Below are 21708 nucleotides of genomic sequence, written 5' to 3' on the forward strand. Positions count from 1 at the left end.
TCATTTAGAAACTGAAAATAGAACAGTTTACCCACATATCTTTCAATTAAGTTTTCTGTTGGGTTTCTTTAATTTAATATTTTTTCATTTAGATTTCCAATTTCAGCTAGATATGTTTTTCTTTTGGCATGTGCTATAAGATGTGGATCAATATTTTTAGGATAAGGTGTCTGGGAATAGCTAACTAATGGTTTTTTCTTATCCATGAATTCACTGGCATTAACAAAGATACAGACCCAAAGTGTCAAAGTATTGATAAGTACAAATAAGCTTGAAAAGAAAACAGGGTTTTACCCTGAAATCTACACAATTATGCAACACATATCAACACATTTATTCAGATGTTGTGTTTATTCCTCAGAATGCTTACCCTTTATTTCATTTTGAAAAGTTTATGTTCACGTATTATTTTCTTACAGCATGAGATTTATTTTTTTGTCTCTCCTTTCTTTCATTAACCAGTAATTTTTATTCTTGTATAATATTATGTTCTACTGTATAATAAGGTTGGGACCTTCTTGTTACTGCTTTGAGATTACCATGTGTTAGGTTCCAAATTATTTTCATCAGATTGAGGTTTTGATGTACATGACGTTAAGCTATAAATTAATTTATGAAGAATTATAATAGGAATAGCAAATTAAAACAAACATTAATCGTGCTTACAATAGACCTAGCACTGTTCTTCTGTGTTTTCACATATTAACTCATATAATTCTCAAAACAACCATGGTAGATGTAATTATCAGTCCCAATTCTTCCCTGTTTTGTATGTCCATAGCTTAGTTATAACATCATCTGGGACGTATGTATTTCCCATCTCTTGACACTGGGCTTGGTCATGTGTTTTGCATTGGCCAATGGGATATAAGCAGATACTCTGAGTCTGATATGTGCTTCCTTGATGGGGCTTGCTCTCGTATACTTCAGCCATTGCCATGAAAGAACATGTGTCTACATCACTAATCTCAGGAGGACATGGGAAACACTTGGGGCCAAGGTGGCCCAATGCTTAGATTTGCAAGAATAAATTATTGTTGCTTTGAGTTTTGGGATGATTTGCTAAGCAGCATTATTTGGCAATAGCTAATGAGCGTGACATGCTATGAAGTAGATACTATTATTATCCCTATTTTAGAGATGAGACAAATGAGGCAAAGAGAGGCTAAATCATTTAGCTAGCAAGTGCAGAGGATGGCTTTAGAGTCTATGCTCTTAACTATCTTTATAATATTTAGTTCTTAGTTTTGAAAAAAGTTTATTCAAACAAGTTTATTAAAATTCTCTCATCTCCCCATATAAACATATACTCTTATGAAGTACATATTAAATTTGAGGTCACTGAAGCTCAGAAAAGTTAAGTGAATTGCCATATATCTCAAAGACATAAAAGGAAGAGCCACGCCATGCAACCACATGTCTCATCTTGTTTATTTTAATGTTTATATTTTTTTGTGGTTATCAGTTCTTTTATACAGATTTCAGGGTAAAACCTTGTCTTCTTTTCAAGCTAATTTCATGTATCAATACTTTAACACTTTAGAACTCTATCTGTGTCAATACCAGTGAACTCCCACACAAGAAAAAGGCATTAGTTAGCTATTCACAGAGACCATATCTTTGGAAAGTAAAACTTGCTAGAATATGTGCCTTATGACACTGGTCTTCTTGATTACTCTTGACTCTGTCAACCTCTTCCAGTCCCTGGTGTGCCGGCTTACTAGCCCTTGGCTATATGATATCCTGCTCTCTTATGATGTTCTGCCTCCTACTTTTTGTACAGTCACCTGGTGTAACTCAACCTTGGTTTCCTCATATGTCCCTACCTTCACAGGGTGGTTACAAAGAGTGTGGGGATAGTTCGCATAAAACCACTTAGCATAGTTTGAAACCATACCATTACTAAGTAAAGTTCAATAAATGCTATCTTTACAGTTACGTTTCTCTCATGACTTCTTGTCTCCTTATGGACAACATGTCATCTTCCCTATCCTTAAAGAGTTATCTCCCAGACCCCGTCCTCACTACTTATTCTCCACCTTTCCCTGGAAATTTTGTCTAAACTATCTAGAGGCCAGTGGAATTTCTCATCCTGCCCTCTTTCCTGAGGTGAAGGCCCATATATGCACTTCCCTACTGCACCCCTCTATTGGGATGCTTCATAGACCTCAAAATCAAAGTAATTTTTTTCCACCTATTCACCAAATCTGCTAAATTCCTTCAGGATTTCTACCATTATAAATGGCACCACTATTTATAGTTACCCAAACCAGAAACTAAGTATAATCATCTATTCCTCCCTCATTTTTATTCTCCAATCACCAAATTCTATTGATTTTATCACTGGGTATCTTATTAATTCACATTATTTTTTACTGCTTCCTGGATGCCACATCAGGCACTTACTCTTGTTGATTAGCCTAACCCTGGATTCCACATCTGTCTAGACCCATTGAAACTAGACAGCAGCCCACTTCAATCTCAAGAGGTCAGTATCTCCCACCTCTGGCCCATGCCACAAGGAGAATGCCAGGAATCTTGCCTAAAGACTTCACTTTGGAGGAGCTGGATTTATAATTTAGCTTGTTACCTGGTCTTTTGTTTGAATGTACTCTGAATCCAGCAATGCCTGCATGGACTGTTGCCTCTGGCATCCACCCACTTAGGCTTTAATGCCTCTCCCTTCTTTTCTTGATCCTGGTGACTTGGCCATATCTCAACCTTGCTTCTTCCTGCCATCTGACAGAAATTAGGTGCTCAGCCCTCAGATGTTCCAACTCTAGACTTGCCCATTTGTTTTTCAGCTGTTTACCATATTGCATTTGGTAAATGACTCCAACTTTACCGAGTAAGCAGTCCCATTAAAACTTTTTCATGATTTAGATTGTAAATCAGTGGTTTTCAAAACTCAACACACACGGGATCATATGCAGCACTATCTGTAACATAAATAGTTGCAGACTGTGGGTGTTTTGATTTCGGTCTTAGGTCTGGGAATTTTCTTTATTAAAAAAAGATCCTTAGGCCAGGCATGGTGGCTCACTCCTGTAATCCTAACACTTTGGGAAGCTGAGGTGGGCAGATCACCTGAGGTCAGGAGTTTGAGACCAGCCTGGCCAACATGGTGAAACCCTGTCTCTATTAAAAATAAAAAGTTAGCTGAGCATGGTGGTGGGCACCTGTAATCCCAGCTGCTGGGGAGCCTGAGGCAGGAGAATCACATGAACCCAGGAGTTGGAGGTTTCAGTGAGCTGAGATCGCACCATTGCACTCCAGTCTGGGCAACAAGAGCATAACTCTGTCTCAAAAAAAAAAAAAAAAAAAAAAATCCTTAATGGATTCTAATGGCCAGGTAACTTCAGGAATTGATAGTCTAAACAGAAAATTTCTACGTAAAGAATATAGAATTTTATTTACAATTTAAGTAATAGGAGTGGATTTTTAAAATGTAGAAATTTTAGGATTTTCTTATAAAAATTTTGTTTAAAAGTCTGCTTTTGGGTAAAGACATTTGTTGAATGAAAGAAAGATCTTTTTGACAGTTTAAATTTTCTGAGTTTCTGATGTCAAATACCTTGCTACTTTTGAGTAACTACATTTATACATGGTTGGAACTTTAATTCTACCACAGCATTCATCTTTTCTTGACAAATTATTACTGTTACTATTCAACAGAGACTTTCCAAAAGAAGGAAGCTGTATTAGTCTGTTCTCATGCTGCTAATAAAAACATACCTTAGGCTGCGTAATTCATAAAGGAAATGGGTTTAATGGACTCAGTTTCACATGGCTGGGGAGGCCTCACAATCATGGCAGAAGGTGAATGAGGAGCAAAGTTATGTCTTACATGACAGCAGGCAAGAGAGTGTATCCAGAGGAACTGCCCTTTGTAAAACCATCAGAGATCAGGAGACTAATTATTTACTGTCATGAGATAGCGGCACAGGAAAGACTTGCCCCCATGATTCAATTACCTCCCACCAGGACCCTCCCGTGAAACATGGGAATTATGGGACCTACAATTTAACATAAGATTTGGGTGTGGACACAGCCAAATCATATCATTCCAACCCTGGCCCCTCCCAAATCTCATGTCCTCACATTTTAAAACCAATCATTCCTCCCAACAGCCCCCAAAAGTCTTAACTCATTTCAGCATTAACTCAAAAGTTCACAGTTCAAACTCTCAACTGAGACAAGGCAAGTCCCTTCTGCCTATGAGCCTGTAAAATCGAAAGCAAGTTAGTTACTTCCAACATTCAATGGGGGTACAGGCATTGGATAAATATAACAGTTCCAAATGGAAGAAATTGGCCAAAACAAAGAGGCTCTAGGCCCCATGCAAGTCCAAATTCCAACAGGGCAGTTATTCCATCTTAAAGTTCCAAAATGATCTCATTTGACTCCATGTCTCACATCCAGAGCACATTTATGTAAGAGATGGGCTCCCATGCCCTTGGGTGACTCCACCCCTGTGGCTTTGCAGGGTACAGCCCCACTCCTGGCTGCTTTCACAGGTTGGTATCAAGTGTCTGCAGCTTTTCCAGGCACATGGTGCAAGCTCTTGGTGGATTTACCATTCTGGGGTCTGGAGGACGGTGGTCCTCTTCTTACAGCTGCTGTAGGCAGTGCCCCAGTGGGGACTCTGTGTGGGGGCTCAAACCCTACATTTCCCTTCCACACTGCCCTAGCAAAGGTTCTCCGTGAGGGCTCTATGCCAGCAGCAAACTTCTGCCTGGACATTGAGGCGTTTCCATACATCCTCTGAAATCTAGATGGAGGTTCCTAAAGCTCAATTCTTGACTTCTGTGCACCCACAGACCCAACATCATGTGTAAGCCATGAAGGCTTGGGGCTTGCACTGTCTGTAGCAACAGCCTGAGCTGTATGTTGGCCCCTTTTAGCCACAGCTGGAGCTGATGCAGCTGGGACACAGGGCACCACGTCCTGAGGCTGCACACAGAAACGGGGTCCTTGGGCCCAGCCCAGGAAACCATGTTTTACTCCTAGGCCTCCAGGCCTGTGATGGGAGGGGCTGCCGCAGAGGTCTCTGACATGCCCTGGAGACATTTCCCCCATTGTCTTGGTGATTTACATTCTACTCCTTGTTACTTGTGCAAATTTCTACAGCAGGCTTGAATTTCTCCCCAGAAAATGGGTTTTACTTTTCTATTGCATAGACTGCAGATTTTCCAAACTTTAATGCTCTGCTTCCTCTTGAATGCTTTGTGGCTTGGAAATTTCTTCCCCCAGATACCCTAAATCACTTTTCTCAAGTTCAAAGATCTGCAGATCTCTAGGGTAGGGGCAAAATGCCGCCAGTCTCTTTGCATAGCAAGAGTGACCTTTACTCTGTTCCCAACAAGTTCCTCATCTCCATCTGAGACCACCTCAATCTGGACTTCATTGTCTATATCACTATCAGCATTTTGGTCAAAACCATACAACAAGTCTCTAGGAAGTTCCAAACTTTTCCACATTTTCATGTCTTCTTCTGAGTCCTCCAAACTGTTCCAACCTCTTCCTGTTACCTAGTTCCATAGTTGCTTCCACATTTTCAGGTATCTTTACAGCAACATCCAACTTTTCTGGTGTCAATTTACTATATTAGTCTGTTCTCATGTTGCTAATAAAGACATACCTGAGACTGGGTAATTTATAAATGAAAGAGGTTTAATTGATTCAAAGTTCCACATGGCTGGGGAGGCCTCACAGTCATGGTGGAAGACCAAGGAGGAGTAAAGTCATGTCTTACATGACTGCAAGAGAGACAGAATATGCAGGGGAACTCCCCCTTATAAAACCATTAGATCTTGTGAGACTTATTCACTGTCATGAGAACAGCACGGGAAAGACCCTCTTCCATGATTCAATTATCTCCCACCAGGTCCCTCCCATGACACATGGGAATTATGGGAGCTACAATTCAAGATGAGATTTGGGTGGGCACACTGTCTAACCATATCAGAAGCAAACTCAACTTAATATTTACTAAACCAGAAAGTTAACCATCCTACTTGGTCTTGGTCAGAAAGTGAATGTTGCTTGTGATAACTTAATGGCTCAAAGCAGCCTAAGTTCCATAGCCTAGTAAAGAGTTAATAATACTTAATAAGGAGTTTATTATATGTCATCCATGTCAAAACAATCATATTAGGGTAAACATCTGTTTTAGACTATTTGTGTATTAATTTAAACACAGTGACATTCCTTCATTTTGAGTAGTTAATGTACTTATAAATGCAACCAAGCAGCAACTGGGTTTTAAATTTTTTTAATAGTCCGTAAATCTCTGGATTGGCGGTTTTCACTATTTTTAAACCTACACTTAGCTGATTCTTTTTGAAATTTGAGTATATGTTTAGTTGAAAATAAGTACCTACAGAAGAAACAGAAATGGTGTGGCAGGCGTGCTGTCCTACTAGGCATCCCTTCAAATATTTTTTTAGGTGTATGAAATTCATAAGCTATTCAGTCCACGCATACTGGGAGCCTGTGGGAAATGTCATTTTAATGGTGATATTTAACATGGATGTTTCAAAGAAATAGTGTTTAGCTACCTATTTTACTGCTTGCTTGTGATTTTCTTAGCTTTTATGTTGACTGACAGGCTCCCTATACCCAATCCTTCACTCCACTCTCCAACCTCTGGGCATCCAGTACCCTTCGTCTGCCCCTTGAGGAACCCCAGGCACCCTGTGGTACCTTAATCATACCATCCCTTTTTGTTGGCGGCCATTCTCCCAATTTAACCTACTCATTCTTTTCTATTATCCAGTCAAACAAGGTCCTATCTTGGGTCCCTTATTCTTTTGTCCATTTTGCCCCCCTCTTAGTTGATTTAATAAATGCTCTTCTCCCATCAGGTAACAAAACCAAAGCATAGTTTTTTAACCTAAGGAATATTTTGCTGCACAATTTTTACACACAGTGGCAGTTGTGTGATTCTAGTCTTTACTCCCTCAAGTCTCTCCCTGAAAATGCCCTGGGAATTCTTTTCCTATATTTTTCATCATGTCTTACTCTAATCAAGATAAAAACAAAACAAAACAAAACAAAAACCCACTAAGAAGTCAATAGGTTCAGTACCCTCAGAGTAAAGTTACAACTCTTCAAACTTTGATGAACTGAAGCAGCTCATTTGTAACTTCTATCCCTATAAATCTATCCCAGAAATCACCTCACTAAAATAGTTTATCATGTTATGTTCTACTCAAAGGATTTCATTCCTCCTAATGCCCTCAGAATCAAGTTCCAGCTCTTCATACTTTTCCAAAGTCTCTCAAATCTGGTGTCACCTGAACTTCCTAACATTTTTTCCCATAATCTTCCAATCCAAACGTGTTCAGCAAAACTGACTTTCTCTTTTCTTTAACTTGAAATGTCCTTCCTTTAACTTTCTCTCCTACTTCCAAATTTTTATCATACTTTAAGGCATAGCTTCATCTCACCTCCTGATTAACCCTCACTTGAAGACTCAGTCCATATAGATTTCGTTTCTAGGCAGTTCTATTTTTCTTTTCTTTTTTTTTTTTTTGTGACTCAAATAACAGCTTAAATTTTTATATAACCACTCCACAACCAGAGTTTGTGTGTAATATAGGCATATTCAAGCTGAAATAAACCTAAGATGGACGTCTGTAAGGGCAGCTGATGCCTGAATACTAAAATGCTGATTCTAAAATCAGGAAAGAACTAGTAAGTTACAGAGGGTCTTTAACTGGAGACTTCATGAGAATGCTAAAACTGTTGCTTAGAGCACATGAAACCCAATCCTATAATGAGAAATGCAAAGCATATGTACTTATAATACCAGTATGTGCACTATAAAGCTTAGGGCATTCAATAGCCTCTGATGCCATTCTCCATGTCTTCCTTAGGGATGTGAAATCAGTCTTACCTACTGTGGGTAGGGCACTCAGCTGCCTTTGATTTTCCTCTTTGAGTCACGTCTCATTTGGCCTACTGTGGCATGGCCATTCTTGTTTCTTTGCTGTTATTAGTAATTGTAAGTAGTTCTTAGTCTTTCTTAGTGTTAGTGCTATTTAATCCAGAAATGGCCTTTTAGGACCTGAATTCTGTCCTTCTATCCTGAGCATAGAGTGTCTGCATGCCTCATGTGGGGATTAGAATTCTAACTCTGGCAGCTGTTTTATCTCTGTGCTATGTGGCTGGCAAATACTTTAAAGCCCATTTGTAGGAAGAATATCTTTTGTAAACCATCGGCTTTGAAGTCAGATTTCTAAGTCTAAGTTTTCTGTAGAAAGACAATGACAAACAAAATAACACGTCCTCAGTTTAAAGATGACTCCCCTGAACCACCCCACCCAGTAGTTGTACCCAGTCTATATTGTTTTTTGTGTTTTAAAATTTCTTTGAAAATGTTCCTTTTTTTCAGAACATTTGTATAGTAAGTAATATAGTAACTAACTATTGGAGTTGTAGAGTGATTCATTGATGAATGTATTTCTTCTCCACTCTGGTGTATATTTCAACAGAGCAGAGACTGATTTATTTCATCATTACCTTCCCATCCTCTAGCATTGGCCCAGCTCCCCAAATACTTGTTGAATGGAAGAATGCCTCATAAGGTTGATATAGAAGGAAAAGAAATAAACTGTATACAGCACTATATAAACAAACATACCCAGTCAGCCCTCCATATTCCCAGGTTCTACATTATGGGACTCAACCAACTATAGACTGGAAACATTTGAGAAAAGAAGAAAACAATAAAAAATAACAATACAACAATAAAAATAATATACTCTAAAAACTGTTTGCATAGCATTTACATTGTATTAGGTATCATAAGTAATCTAGAGATGTTTTAAAGCATAGAAGATATATTAGTATGTAGGTTATATACACATACTGTACCATTTTACATAAGCGACTTGAACATCCATGAATTTTGGTATCCCTCAGGGTTCTGAAACTAATCCCTAATAGATACAACTGTATATGTGTGTATGTATCAGTATATAGAGTACTATGGTTAGTACATGGTAAGTATTCCAAACATTTTGATTTTTTATTATTATTATGGCTTGGAACCTCAACTGAAAGTGTGCCTCCTTCTCATACAGAACATGGATACTTCTTGTGCTATGTCACAAGAAGTCACTATCTCCCCAAATAAAAGGCTAGATTGATCAGAGTGTTTGCATCTTTCCCATTCAAGCACCTGGCTAGCCCCATTAGGCCTAGAGCCCTACCTCTCAGTGCCTTTCAATCCCCTGACACTCAGTACTCTCAGTACATATTTAGTGACTTAATTTACAGAACTGCTAAACTCACCTTTCTGAACATGTCTTCTAAGACTCACTGTCTCTCCCCAGATTAGCCAGAAAGGCTACAGGGAAGAGCAGAGACTAGAAGGCCTACAGCAGCTAGCAAACTTAACTTCAGGGAGCACCATCGCGCCTTTCAAAGTTCCTATTTCACAAAGTTTTGCCTGGGAACTCAGCAGGAACGGGAGAGAATTAAAAATAAATGACTAAATGAAACCTAGATTTATGTTTCAGTCAATTGAGAGAATCTGACATGGCAATGTGCCAGCCCACAGTAGGTGTTCAGTAAGTAACTTGAATAAATTTGGTGCTAGAAAAAATGTCTCAGTGGCTCTTGGCATCCATTGCCTCTTCTATAAAGAGAGATTGTACTATACATTCCTCTCCTGCCTTTGAGCAGGGCTTTAAAACTATGACTCTAGTAAAATCAAGAGTATTTTCACAACCAAGACAAGTTTTTACAATGGTTTTACTCCACAGAGTAAAAAAGAAAGAAAGAAATTATGAAGCTCCCTGAATTACTGGATGGGAAACACTGGCTTCTTTAATGCAGGAAAGCAGACTGGCTTCGCGGTTCTTGAAGGAGAAACGCATAACTCTTCCTCTCCATGCTCTTGGCTGGAGACACCCTGTGGGTAAGTTAGGGTAGAGGTAAGAGGGAGCGGGCAATTCCAGTATCTTCACATAGGGAAGAGGTAACGAAGAATCAGGCTGTAAAAGCCAACTATTGGGAGAGGAAATAAAACTTAAAATTTGTCATCATTAGTGGAAAAAAAAAAAAAAGGAGGTAGGGACAAAAGGAGTAAGAAAATGATGGGGGTGGGGGAACTAATAAAGGAAAACCTGAAAAGGAAGTTGAAGAGAGGAAAGAGTGTCCTACGCATTTTGTTTTTACTCCTGCTCCTTCTCTCTGACTCCCTCCAGAAGCCAGAAAAAGTTTGCAAGCGCAACTTTAGGGATGGGAGACAGGGCTCTTCACCAACAGACCCACGAAAAGAAGCGCCTTCACCATTCCCCATTCGCGCCGCCGCCGTCCTTTCCCTCTCGCGGGGTGATGGGCAGGAGGCAACATTCTTGGGACGCGGTAGCTCAGCCGGATACCCCGGAATCCCGTCAGGCTCGAGCAGCACGCAGCTCTCCTTCTGGCAAAGCCTCCTCTGCCTTGGACATCCACCTCCCGGAAAAGAAAAAGGAAAGATCGAGCCTCTAAACCGTCCTTTCCCCCTCCCCCTCTTCCCGGGGGAGCTAAGGAAGAAAGTACCGTTCTGTGATTCACTGGAGAGAAAAGAGGGAGGAGGCAAAAGAACTCGGAGTGCCAAAGCTAAATAAGTTAGCTGAGAAAACGCACGCAGCTTGTAGCGCCTGCGCCGGGTGCGCCAGCTCCGCAAAGGCCAAACGGGCTCCGCGCTGGCCGGCCACGGGGCTAGGGACCTGGGTTTGGCCTTCAGGCTCCCCAGCAGCCGGGAAAAGGAATTGCTGCCGGGAGTTTCTGCAGAGGTGGAGGGAGATCAGGAAACGGCTTTTTCCTCACTTCGCCGCCTGGTGAGTGTTGGGGAGATTGGCAAACGCCTAGGAAAGGACTGGGGAAAACAGAGAGCCCTGGGAAAGTGGAGAAGGTGATCAGGAGGCCGTCCACTACGGCAGTTTATCTGTCCGATGAGAGCCCGACGCGACGCGTCCACTTCGCAGTTCTTTCCAGGTGTGGGGACCGCAGGACAGACAGCCGTTCCCACTGCCCTCCGTACCAGCACTGCCAGGACAGTCAGCTTTGCTCCCCAACGTCGAGGGCGCTCTGGCCACGAAAAGTTCCTGTCCAGTGTGATTCTCAATTCTTTGCTTGTTTTTTTTCTCCAGAGAACTTTTGGGGGGAGATATTAACTTTTTTTTTTTTTTTTTTTTTTTTTTTTCTTATGTGGAAGCTGCTCTAGGCAGTGGGGAGGAGGAGGAGAAAGTGAAATATGCTGGAGAAGAGCGAGCCCTCCTTGTTCTTCCAGAGTCCCATCCATTAAGCCATCTCTTATGGAAGATTAAAGTTGTCGGACATGGTGACAGCTGAGAGGAGAGGAGGATTTCTTGCCAGGTGGAGAGTCTCCACCGTCTGTTGGGTGCATGTGTGCGCCCGCAGCGGCGCGGGGCGCGTGGTTCTCCGCGTGGAGTCTCACCTGGGACCCGAGTGAATGGCTCCCAGGGGCTGTGCGGGGCATCCGCCTCCGCCTTCTCCACAGGCCTGGGTCTGTCCTGGAAAGATGCTAGCAATGGGGGCGCTGGCAGGATTCTGGATCCTCTGCCTCCTCACTTACGGTTACCTGTCCTGGGGCCAGGGTTTAGAAGAGGAGGAAGAAGGGGCCTTACTAGCTCAAGCTGGAGACAGACTAGAGCCCAGCACAACTTCCACCTCCCAGCCCCATCTCATTTTCATCCTAGCGGATGATCAGGGATTTAGAGATGTGGGTTACCACGGATCTGAGATTAAAACGCCCACTCTTGACAAGCTCGCTGCCGAAGGAGTTAAACTGGAGAACTACTATGTCCAGCCTATTTGCACACCATCCAGGAGTCAGTTTATTACTGGAAAGTAAGTGTTCCTACTTCTTATATTTATTTTTTGGAGAAATCTTAAGCATTTAATTAAGATCCAGCTCCAAACTTAAGGGAGTAACAGAAAATATGGGGAACAACTGAATGAATGAAGAATGAATGAATGATATATGTTATTGGGGTACCGTGTTAAAATGGATACAATGTTAATGATCTTAATTTTCTAGTCACGAGTGTAGTCTAGTTTTCCTGTTTACAGAGTCAATTGTAAGTTTTTAAATGAGATGAGAATGTATAAATACCCACCAACCAGAGATTTCCAGAAATGGTCTCCTATTCCAAATCTATTCTACTTTTGAGCATGCTCAGATTTTGTTTCAGATGTCATACTAGAATTCACACTCACCATCACTGATAAGAAAGATCAAAATTTTATTTTACTCTTGGTGCATTTTTAAATCTAGAATTGAATTATCAGAGAAAATGAGCCAATGAAACAGATATAATGTAAAATATGACCAGTTTATGTACGACTCTGCTTTGGTCTTTGATGGGCCATTTTCTCTTATGAGACCCTGTAATGAAGGCCATATTTAATTACCAAAGCAATTCTCAAAAGGCAAGGAAATACAATGGTAAGTGCTCAAGAGGAGTCAAACTTCATCTGCAGTTTTCTGCTGCTCTTCACAGGTCTGGAATTTTCTGAGTAACCAACAGAAATCAGACTATTTGTATGCTTAAGTAAAGTGCTTTTCATATTGTTGCTGTTTTGCTAAATAGCTAAATCTTCTACTTAAAATGTTCACGCATTTTCTTATTTTTACTCTATCCTATCAGAACATAGGCTACTGTAATTGATTTGGATGTACAAATTCAGCCTGTGGAACAAAGATAAACTAGGAAGGGCAGGGGTTAAGCTGGACAGAGGTAGAAGAAAAGCCTTAGCCATTTCAATCTATGTCTTGTGATTTCAGTTGCAGGACAGGGAACCCTTGCTTCTGTGAAGTTGTTCTTGGAATTGGATCCTATAAAAGTAGCCAGTATCCATTGGAAAAATAAAGACTATTTTGTAAGAATCTCTGTCTTGCAGAGACTTTTGCTTACAGCATGATTTCCACTGCTTAGCAAACTGTCAGAACTTAACATCATTGCCAGAAAAGAAAAAAATTATTATCCTTCCCTCTCCTGAGAATGAGAAAAGTCTCACTGTACTTCAGAGTCATTTTAAAGGTTAATTGTGGCATCAGAAAATCAAGGGTATTTGATATTTATAAAGGAATAGATTATTGGCTGGAAAATAATAAGTCCATCTGGTGGCCTAGAGGTCAAGTTCTTCATGTTTAACCCCAAACACGCTTATATTTGGCTCATGAAATAAATGTCTCACAAAGCTTCACTGGACCTCTTCAAGTAACTTATAGAATTTAGATTTACACAGATAGCCAACAGTGGTTGAAAATATGTAACTGAACTATATGAATTTATTTTTCACAATAAAGCGTATGTTCAAGACTTTTCACCAAACAAGAAAATTTGTTCTTAAACATTATCTTGCATTGAAACAATATGTAGGTTTTATCTTTTAACCATTATGTTTACTTAATAAAACGAAACAGGAACTAAGCTGAAAATATTTCCTAATTTTTTCTCTTTGGTGAAAGATTAACTTCTCTGTAATTTCAATGCAATCAAACATCTGATGAGATTTCTTTTCTCATTAAAAATTTTCATTCAGTGCAACAGGTTGTATAACTTTTATAGGCAAAAAGTACAAATAGCTACTGTGATTTGATTTAAATTTCTATTTGAATTAAACATTTGTATACCTTTTCACTTGCAATTTCTCCTTTTAGACAAATTACTGGAACCTTCCTTTAAATGAGCACAGATGTAAGAAATAAAGCGGTTATGGAAGCCCAGTTCTGGACTCATTAACCCATTTATGCCTGAGGTTGCAATTTTTTGAATTTTTGCAATCAGACTCTGGTAATGATCTTGAGCAGTAGTATATAAATAAATCCCACATGCTTAGAATTCCAATAATGGAACACTAGGCATAAATGAGTTAATAATGCAGGTCCCAGAGAATATGGTCATTTGTTCTCTCTGTGAACACATGTCTATGCCTTGTGAATCTTCCAAAAAAAAAGGAAGCAATAAAAAAACTGAAACGAACTAAACTATTTTAAGGGAAATAAAATGGGTTATGAGAAGTGTGACATGATTCAAATATCTTCACATGACAAAGAGTTTACATAATTGAAGCTGAAGTTACTTTTGATACTGTTAACAAAACAGCCTTCCCTTTATATTTTTCTGGAGTCAAAAATTAAAAATCTATTTTCTTTTACTACACAAATCTATAACAAATTGCAGATTCCCTTAATAATTTACATCATACTAGTCTGGCAATATTGAATATCAGCCAGCCTGTCAATAAGCATTCATGTGTACAGACCCCTGCAATGGAGCTATGAAGAAGAAACAAGAAGTAAGCCCTAATCTCTGGATAGTAGTTCTCAAGCTGTAGTGTGCAAAAAGAATCAGTCCAAATGCTAGTTAAAATGCAGATTTCTGGGCCCTTCAGCTTTGGTTAGGTCCAGGGTTGGGTCTAGAAATCAATAGTGATTTAGTGAGCATGTCAGGTTATTATGATGATGACATTATCAAAAATAAATTAAGATTGTTAGTATTAAATGTTACCATCTGCTGAGCAGTCACTGTGTTAATGAATTTTATGTGCATTGTCTCATTTAATCCTTCTAACAACTTTAGATAGTTGCTATTGTTATGCCCATTTTATATTGATGTAGCAACAGATTCCAAGAGGGGTAGTAATGTAGGGATTCTATGCACTGGGCTTTGAGAAACAGCATTCTAGGTGTTCACAGTTGTCCTGATGAGATAAAAGGTTGATTGGGAAAGTGATTGATTTATTTCAAAGTAATTTACTCACTTTTGTTTTTACAGTTTTGCAAATAAAGATATGGATTAAAAATATCTTTCTTTTCTTAAAAGAGAATATAGTGAAGGCTTCATAAAGAGAATTATAAGTTTTGCAAAACCTAGACTTGTTTTATGCAGACTTTAGAGAAGGAAAGGTTGACAATCTGAATTGAATTCATATCTTTGATAGTAATTTTGTGTTTTTACTATTTTGTTACTCATTTATCCCACTTGAAATACCATGATGATCACTGTTAACAAATGCAAAGGTGACTCAAATAATGTTTATTTCTAATAGGATATTTGATAAATTCGCTGTGCTTAAAACAACCCCCTACCCAACTGGTACCCCTCACCATGGATAATCACTTTCCCAATTTCTCACACCTTAAATTAATTTTGCCTGGTTTTGAACTTTATACAAATTGAGTTACAGAGAGGATACTCTTCTATGTCTGGTTTCTTTTAGCATTATGTTTGTAAAATTTTTCAATGTTGTTTCCTGTATATATAATTTATTCACTATCATTGAATAGTATTCCTTTGCATAAGCATATTACAATTTATTTACCCATTCTACTGTTAATAGACATTTGGGTTGTTTCCATAGTTGGGTTATTATAAACAGTGCTACCATAAAAATACTTGTGTATGTTTCTTTGTGAACATAGGTATGCATTTCTTTTAGATATCTATCAAGAAGTGGAAATCCTGGGTTAAAGGGATGTGTATATTCAGTTTTGGTAGATACTGCTCAAGTTTCCCAAAGTGATTCTACCAGTTTATACTCTCACCAGTAATTGTATAGAAAGTTCTACTTGCTTCATATCTTTGTCAACATTTATTATTATCTTTTTTTCATTTTAGCCACTCTGGTCATTATTCACTGCTACATCATTATGGTTTAAATTTGCATTTTCCTGACAATTAATAAAGTTGAGCATCTTTTCACATTTTTATGAATCAATTTTATATCCCCTTTAAAGAAGTATTTATTCAAATATTTTGCCTATTTTCTCTTTAGATGATTGTTTCTGCCTTATTAATTTGTGGTAGTTATTTATATATTCTATTCCTTTGTTAGAGATTTGTATTGCAAGTCTCTTTGCCCATGCTGTGGCTTGCTTCTTCATTCTCCTCAACAGTGTTTTGGTTTTTTAGTGTATTTTTTTAGTGGTTGTGGTGTGTTTGGTTTCTTTAGTTGTTTTTCTTTTTCTTTTTTTTAATTAACAGGAGGTTTTAATTTTCTTGTAATCCATGTTATAATCTTTTTCTTTTTATGTCCTATTGAAGATATTCTCTCTACCCCAAGATCATGACCATGGTCTTTTATCCCTAAGAGTTTTATTGTTTTGTTTTTATATTTAGATTACGATTCATCTGAAATTAGTTTTTAGTATGGTGTAAATGAGAGTTCAAGATTAGTTTTTCCATGTTTATACCCATTTGACCTACACTGTTTATTAAAAAGACCATACCGTCTCCATTACACTGCAGCATCACTTTTTCATAAGTCAGATGAATGCACATGTTTGGTCTGTTTCTGCACTTTTCCATTCCAATTCTCATTGTTTTCACTGTTTAGCTATTTGTTGTGTCAATGGTATGTTCTCTTAACTACTATAGCTTTCTAATAAATTTTAATATCTTGAATGTAAATCCTCCTGCCTGTTCTTCAAAATTGCCTTGGCTATTTTTTACCAGTTCATTAATTTTCCTAGGAAAGAAAAGAGAATATAGATGTACAGATGCAAATAGCTTGGAAGATTTGGTTTTGGGACTCTGAAGTAGTTCTCTTCTGAATTATCCTACTTTCTAAGTAAAATAATAAATGAGGTAATTAGCTGAGAATGAAGATCTGAAGGTTTAACGAGTGACAGAGAGAGATACAAAATATCTGCTAGGAGAGTGAGAAAGTGAATTGGGTAAAGAAATGCAGTAAAAATACTGGGCTGTAATGAGAGCCCACTTGAGATTTGTGGTCATAAATTTTAACAGACATCAGGCATTTTTTGTTTGTTTTTCTCCCACCCTTCTTGGTGCTTGTGTGCAGAAGTACAGTTGAAGAGGTGGAATTAACTAGTTTTTGAGATTTGCCAAATAAATAGCATGGTGGATCGTGGACTCTTTGCAAAGAAAGGGGGAATACTATAGGGGCTTATGTTCTCTTAAAAAGTGCTGGGGTCAATAAATTAACTGTCTGTATGTCGTTGAAATGAGAACACTACAGTAAACTTACAAAGTTGAAAACAGATAATAGTGATTGAGAAAGTATATGCATGGGATCAAAATTTAGTTATGTAGTACAGGTTTTGAAAATTACAGGGTAATGAGTGCTAAGGTTGGATGAGGGAAAACATCTTTGGAAGTAAGGAAGGCAAAGTATTTGAAGTACAGAGTGTTGAATAATCACTCCCATGGATATCCATTGAGAAATCACTGAGAACAAAAAGAGAAACAGTAGCAAAGAGGACAGCGAGCCAGTGCTGGGATCATCTATGAATGAGTGCCAGTGAGAAACTAAGATGGCATGCATACCTGCTCCAGGTTCTGTGAATATTGGGATGTGAGTAAAAACCCAGCCCCAACTTGAAAATATGGCAGGGACAGCCAGCAATTAATTACAGCAAAAAGGTACAGGGGCTGTCCAGGGAAGAGATGAAGTTAAAGAGGATTTTGCTTTGAGACCAGACTGCACAACATAGTGAGACCCTGTCTCTAAAAATTAAAAATAATTAGCTATGTGTGGTGGCATGCACCTGTAGTCCCAGCTACTAGGGAGGCTGAGGTGGGAGGATCCCTTGGGCACAGGAATTTGAGGCTGCAAAGAGCTATGATTGGGCCACTGCACTCTAGCCTGGGTAACAGAGCAAGACCCCATCTCTTAGAAAACAGAAGTTTTAAGGAGGATTTTGCTAAGTAACAGTGGGGATATTGGAAAGTGTTAGGGAGTTGGGATGGGGAAAGGACTGAGTGAGAGTACAGGAGGGACATATACATATAGATATTAGAATCTGAATGAAAGCAAATATATTGGAAAGTTTGGAGTTTTGGTAAAGACTTAAATAAACGGGGATGAAAAGCATGGTGGGATTTTTTTTTTTTCCAGATAATCTCTTAGAAAGTGGTACGTTTCTGGTTTTAATTATAGCCTCTTTCTGGAGATTGACTCAGCTGGGCCTTGCCAGCTATAGCCACACTGTATAGGCAGCCACTCAGTTGGGAGCTCTGGTGGCCTAGTTTGGTCTAGGAAGATAGGGTCCAGATAGGCCTCCTCTGTGCATGGCAGTGGCCTGTCAAGGGGGGGGAACGTGTCTTCTAGTTTACAAAATATTGCTTTTAGATATTAAATTTTCAAGTTAGAATTGTCCTAGTGTAGGAAACCCTGAAAAAGTAACTGAATTCTTTCAGCCACTCTGATAGGAGAAAGAGTCAAGTAAGCTTAGGGGAATAGAGTTTGATTATTTCATTTCATAGGCATGTGTGTACACACACACTCATTTCCCATCAGCTTATTGTAAACATCACAGTCACGCATGCTTCCTCTTCCATCCACTTCTTTTATTCAAGGCGTAGTTTTAAGCAGCATGTTACACCCAGACAATACTCAATAAATATCAATTATATTGGTTATATGAGTTCAGTCATTACTTTCATAAATATTTAGTTGATACTTAAACATTTAGAAAAATTTACATGTTTACTGTTAGAAGTTCAGGAAAAACAAGAGTTTCCTTCAAGCCTTACTTTGACTCTGTAAAATGAATATAACAAATGGAGAGGGTGGCTTTGACACCTCACACATCCATTTTAAAAAGAATGGCTCAATAGTCAAACCATTTGACAAAGAGCTGCCAATTCCTATTTGACCATATGGGTTTTCGGATACTAGAATTGTGGTCAAGTAAACTATTGGCACACTCTTAAGTTCAAAGTCCATAATTTTCAAGAGTCTTTTTAAAAAGCCATTGAAGTGAATCCCTGTTCGGTAATTCTGTTGAGTTTCCTAAATAGCTGTACTTAAAGGTGGACATTATCCAGTTGCAGAAGGCTGACAATATCTTGTGTCATGCAAATGACCTGTCTTAGAAATCAAAGATAAGAGGACCAAAAGACCTAGAGCCCCTGTTTTGAATATGAGCTCAGTATAAAAGTCTTTTTATTTCAAAGTTTGGTTTCATTCAGTTTTTTCCTATGGCAATATTCTAAAATTAATTTTGATTTCTTCTTTTCCTGTAAGTACTTTACCTTGATGTAATTAGAGTTTGTTTCAGTGTTCTTTTATAATTCTAGATATATTCCCAGTAGTGTTACCTCATTGAGGCATTTTTTTCCATGCCTTACTGTAAAAAAAATAATAATAATAATGAAAGACTTTCTGCTTCTCATCTTTTAATCTCTCTTCTATTTTATTTATTTATTTATTTATTTATTTTTAGTGTTTTTTGAGATAGGGTCCTGCTGTGTCACCTAGGCTGGAGTGCAGTGTCATAATCATGGCTCACTGCAGCCTCAACCTCCCAGGCTCAAGTCATCCTCCTGCTTCAGCCTCCCAAGTACCTGGAGGACTACAGGTGTGCACCATCATGCCTGGCTAATTTTTGCATTTTTTGTAGAGACAGGGTTTCAGCATGTTGCCCAAGCTGGTCTCTAACTCCTGGGCTTAAGTGATCCACCCACCTTGCCCTCCCAAAGTGCTGGAACTACAGGAATGAGCCACCTTGCCCAGCCCCTGTCTCCTCTAATTTACCCAACACATTTGATTTACTAAAACTGACTCTCATGACATCACCATCCTCAGCAAACACGCTCCCTGTTCCCCCACTGACTCCAAAGAATAGGAAAATAAATAATTTTATACTGAAGGCCTTCTTGTGCCATTTGTTTTTCAGACATCCTGTTATTTGATCTTCACATTCACACTGAAGGTAAAAATTTTTTATTTGAAAAATATTTCTCAAATATTTTACAAATGTCCACATTTTATGGATGGCATATAGAGAAATTACATAAATTGATCATGGTCACACAGTTTCTTAAGCAGCAGAGCTATTTGAACCTTAACTTGTGTGACTTTATTATTTTTCATCACCCCATTCTGCCTCCTATGAAAATTATGAACACCTCAGTCCAGTTATTAAACAATATTTTTAGCCTTATCTTTCTCCTTCTACCTTCAAACTCTACACCAGAGAAATGGATGATTCACAGTTTCTCAAGAACATCTCGATTTCCTCTCTTCTTCGGCTCATTCTGTTTTCACTCCTTGGAATTTACACCCTATCTCTCTTTGCCCAAATCCCAACCACTCATTAGGACTCACCTAAAATACCACTTTGCTTATACAGCTTTCCATGATTCCTTAGCCAGAAATCATTTATTTCAATGATGAGCTTTCGTATTCCTTTCTGTAACTGTCTCATTAGGCATGATTTTCCACTCCTTCACAGCTATTACTGAACCTCTTATTTCCCTTGCTGGTCCCCTAAGCAACAAAGCTGATTTATAATCTCCATAAATCTCACAGCACCCAATACAGTGTTTTGTACTAATAGGCACTAAGTAAATGTGTGAAGAATGAATGAATGAATGAATGAATAGATGAATAAATGATTATTTATTTACCCCTGGCAGTCAATATGATCAAGAAGAAGTAGCATATAATTTATATTAAGGAAATCTGAGTTATGGTACAGTGCTGATTCAACAAATTACTGACTTTGACCTTGAATACATTTTTTGATATTTCTGAGATGCATTGTTTTCATCTATAGAATCATAGCAATGATATTATTTACTTACCAATCTTAAAAGTTATTCCACTCATCAACTGACATAACATATGTGAAGGTACTTAGAGAATTTTACATATTATGTAATTTTAAAGTAAGCATTCTTTTAAATTTAGAGTTATGTCTCCATAATTGTAATCATATACAAACCTTACAAGAAGTGGCTTTTATTCTTTTTTAAAGCTTTCTGTAAGTATAGTCATAGCTCTCATCCAACTTTAATCTGTTGATTTAAAAAAGGGTTAAAATTAAACCCCATATGTTTTAATTTTAATATGTTTTATCTGGCATGGTATTCTGCATGATATTGTTGGTTCTGAGATGTCCAAAAAAGGTGACTGGGGTGTATTTTTTAAGGTCTCTGCACTTGCAAACTGTTTTAGTTGTTGGTTGTCATGCTTGGCAGAATCTACTGGAACCCTGCTAAGCCTGTGACAAGTGAGAGCAAATGTATATTTAAACAGTGATGTCAAAAGTATAACACTAAATGAGGCATTGAAAATAGGGTAATGGAAAGGCCAGTAATTAATTACTTCAAATTCCTTCAATGAAAAATGTCAAAACATGTTATTGAATATTATTAATATATCTTGTCCAGCTTTGAACTCCAGTTCACCCTGGGACTACTAGTCAGAAGGTACACAATGGTTTTGAATTAATATATTGTTTTAGTTTTCATAGGGATTGAAACATCTGTGCTTTATGATCACTGTTTCAATAACCTCCTAAATTATTATATTGCTTACAGCATCTGAATCCACCTCTACAATAAGACCTAAGTAAAATTCCTACAATAGTCGAAATCATGACACTTCCCCGCTTAAAATTTTTAGAAGTTTCCACTACTTGGAGACTAAAGCATAATTTCTAAGCATTCCATATAAGGGCCTTCAAAATCTGGCCTCTGCTAAGGTTCTGCTGCAATCTCCCAACAATTTTCCATTTATACCTTCTTTGGATTATCAGTGCCAGAGTACTTGTACTTTCCCACGAGGGCTGCATCCTCATACCACCCTGTTTCCTTCTAAGCAGGGCTTCCTTTGGTAGAACGTTCTTCATTCACCTCTGGGAAAACATCATTGCATCTTTCTAGACCCTCTACTACCCTCATCTCCTCACCAATGCTTTTCTGATCATTT

The 21708-nt window shown here is 38.4% G+C and overlaps 1 protein-coding gene across 2 annotated transcripts in view; it reads left to right on the forward strand.

The window, feature by feature from the left end:
• Positions 1 to 10643: 10643 nt before the first annotated feature.
• Positions 10644 to 21708, forward strand: part of ARSJ (arylsulfatase family member J) — a 77398-nt gene continuing 66333 nt past the window's right edge. The window contains exons 1-2 of one of the 2 annotated variants that reach the window (XM_050792464.1): positions 10644 to 10835; positions 11213 to 11868. In XM_050792464.1, coding sequence (XP_050648421.1) covers positions 11471 to 11868 — 398 coding nt within the window. In that variant the 5' untranslated portion in view covers positions 10644 to 10835; positions 11213 to 11470. Of the gene's footprint in view, positions 11869 to 21708 lie in introns of both variants that reach the window. The other variant, XM_050792465.1, reaches the window with a different exon arrangement.

The sequence above is a fragment of the Macaca thibetana genome, chromosome 5, assembly GCF_024542745.1.
Source record: "Macaca thibetana thibetana isolate TM-01 chromosome 5, ASM2454274v1, whole genome shotgun sequence".
In the NCBI taxonomy this organism is placed as follows: Eukaryota; Metazoa; Chordata; class Mammalia; order Primates; family Cercopithecidae; genus Macaca; species Macaca thibetana.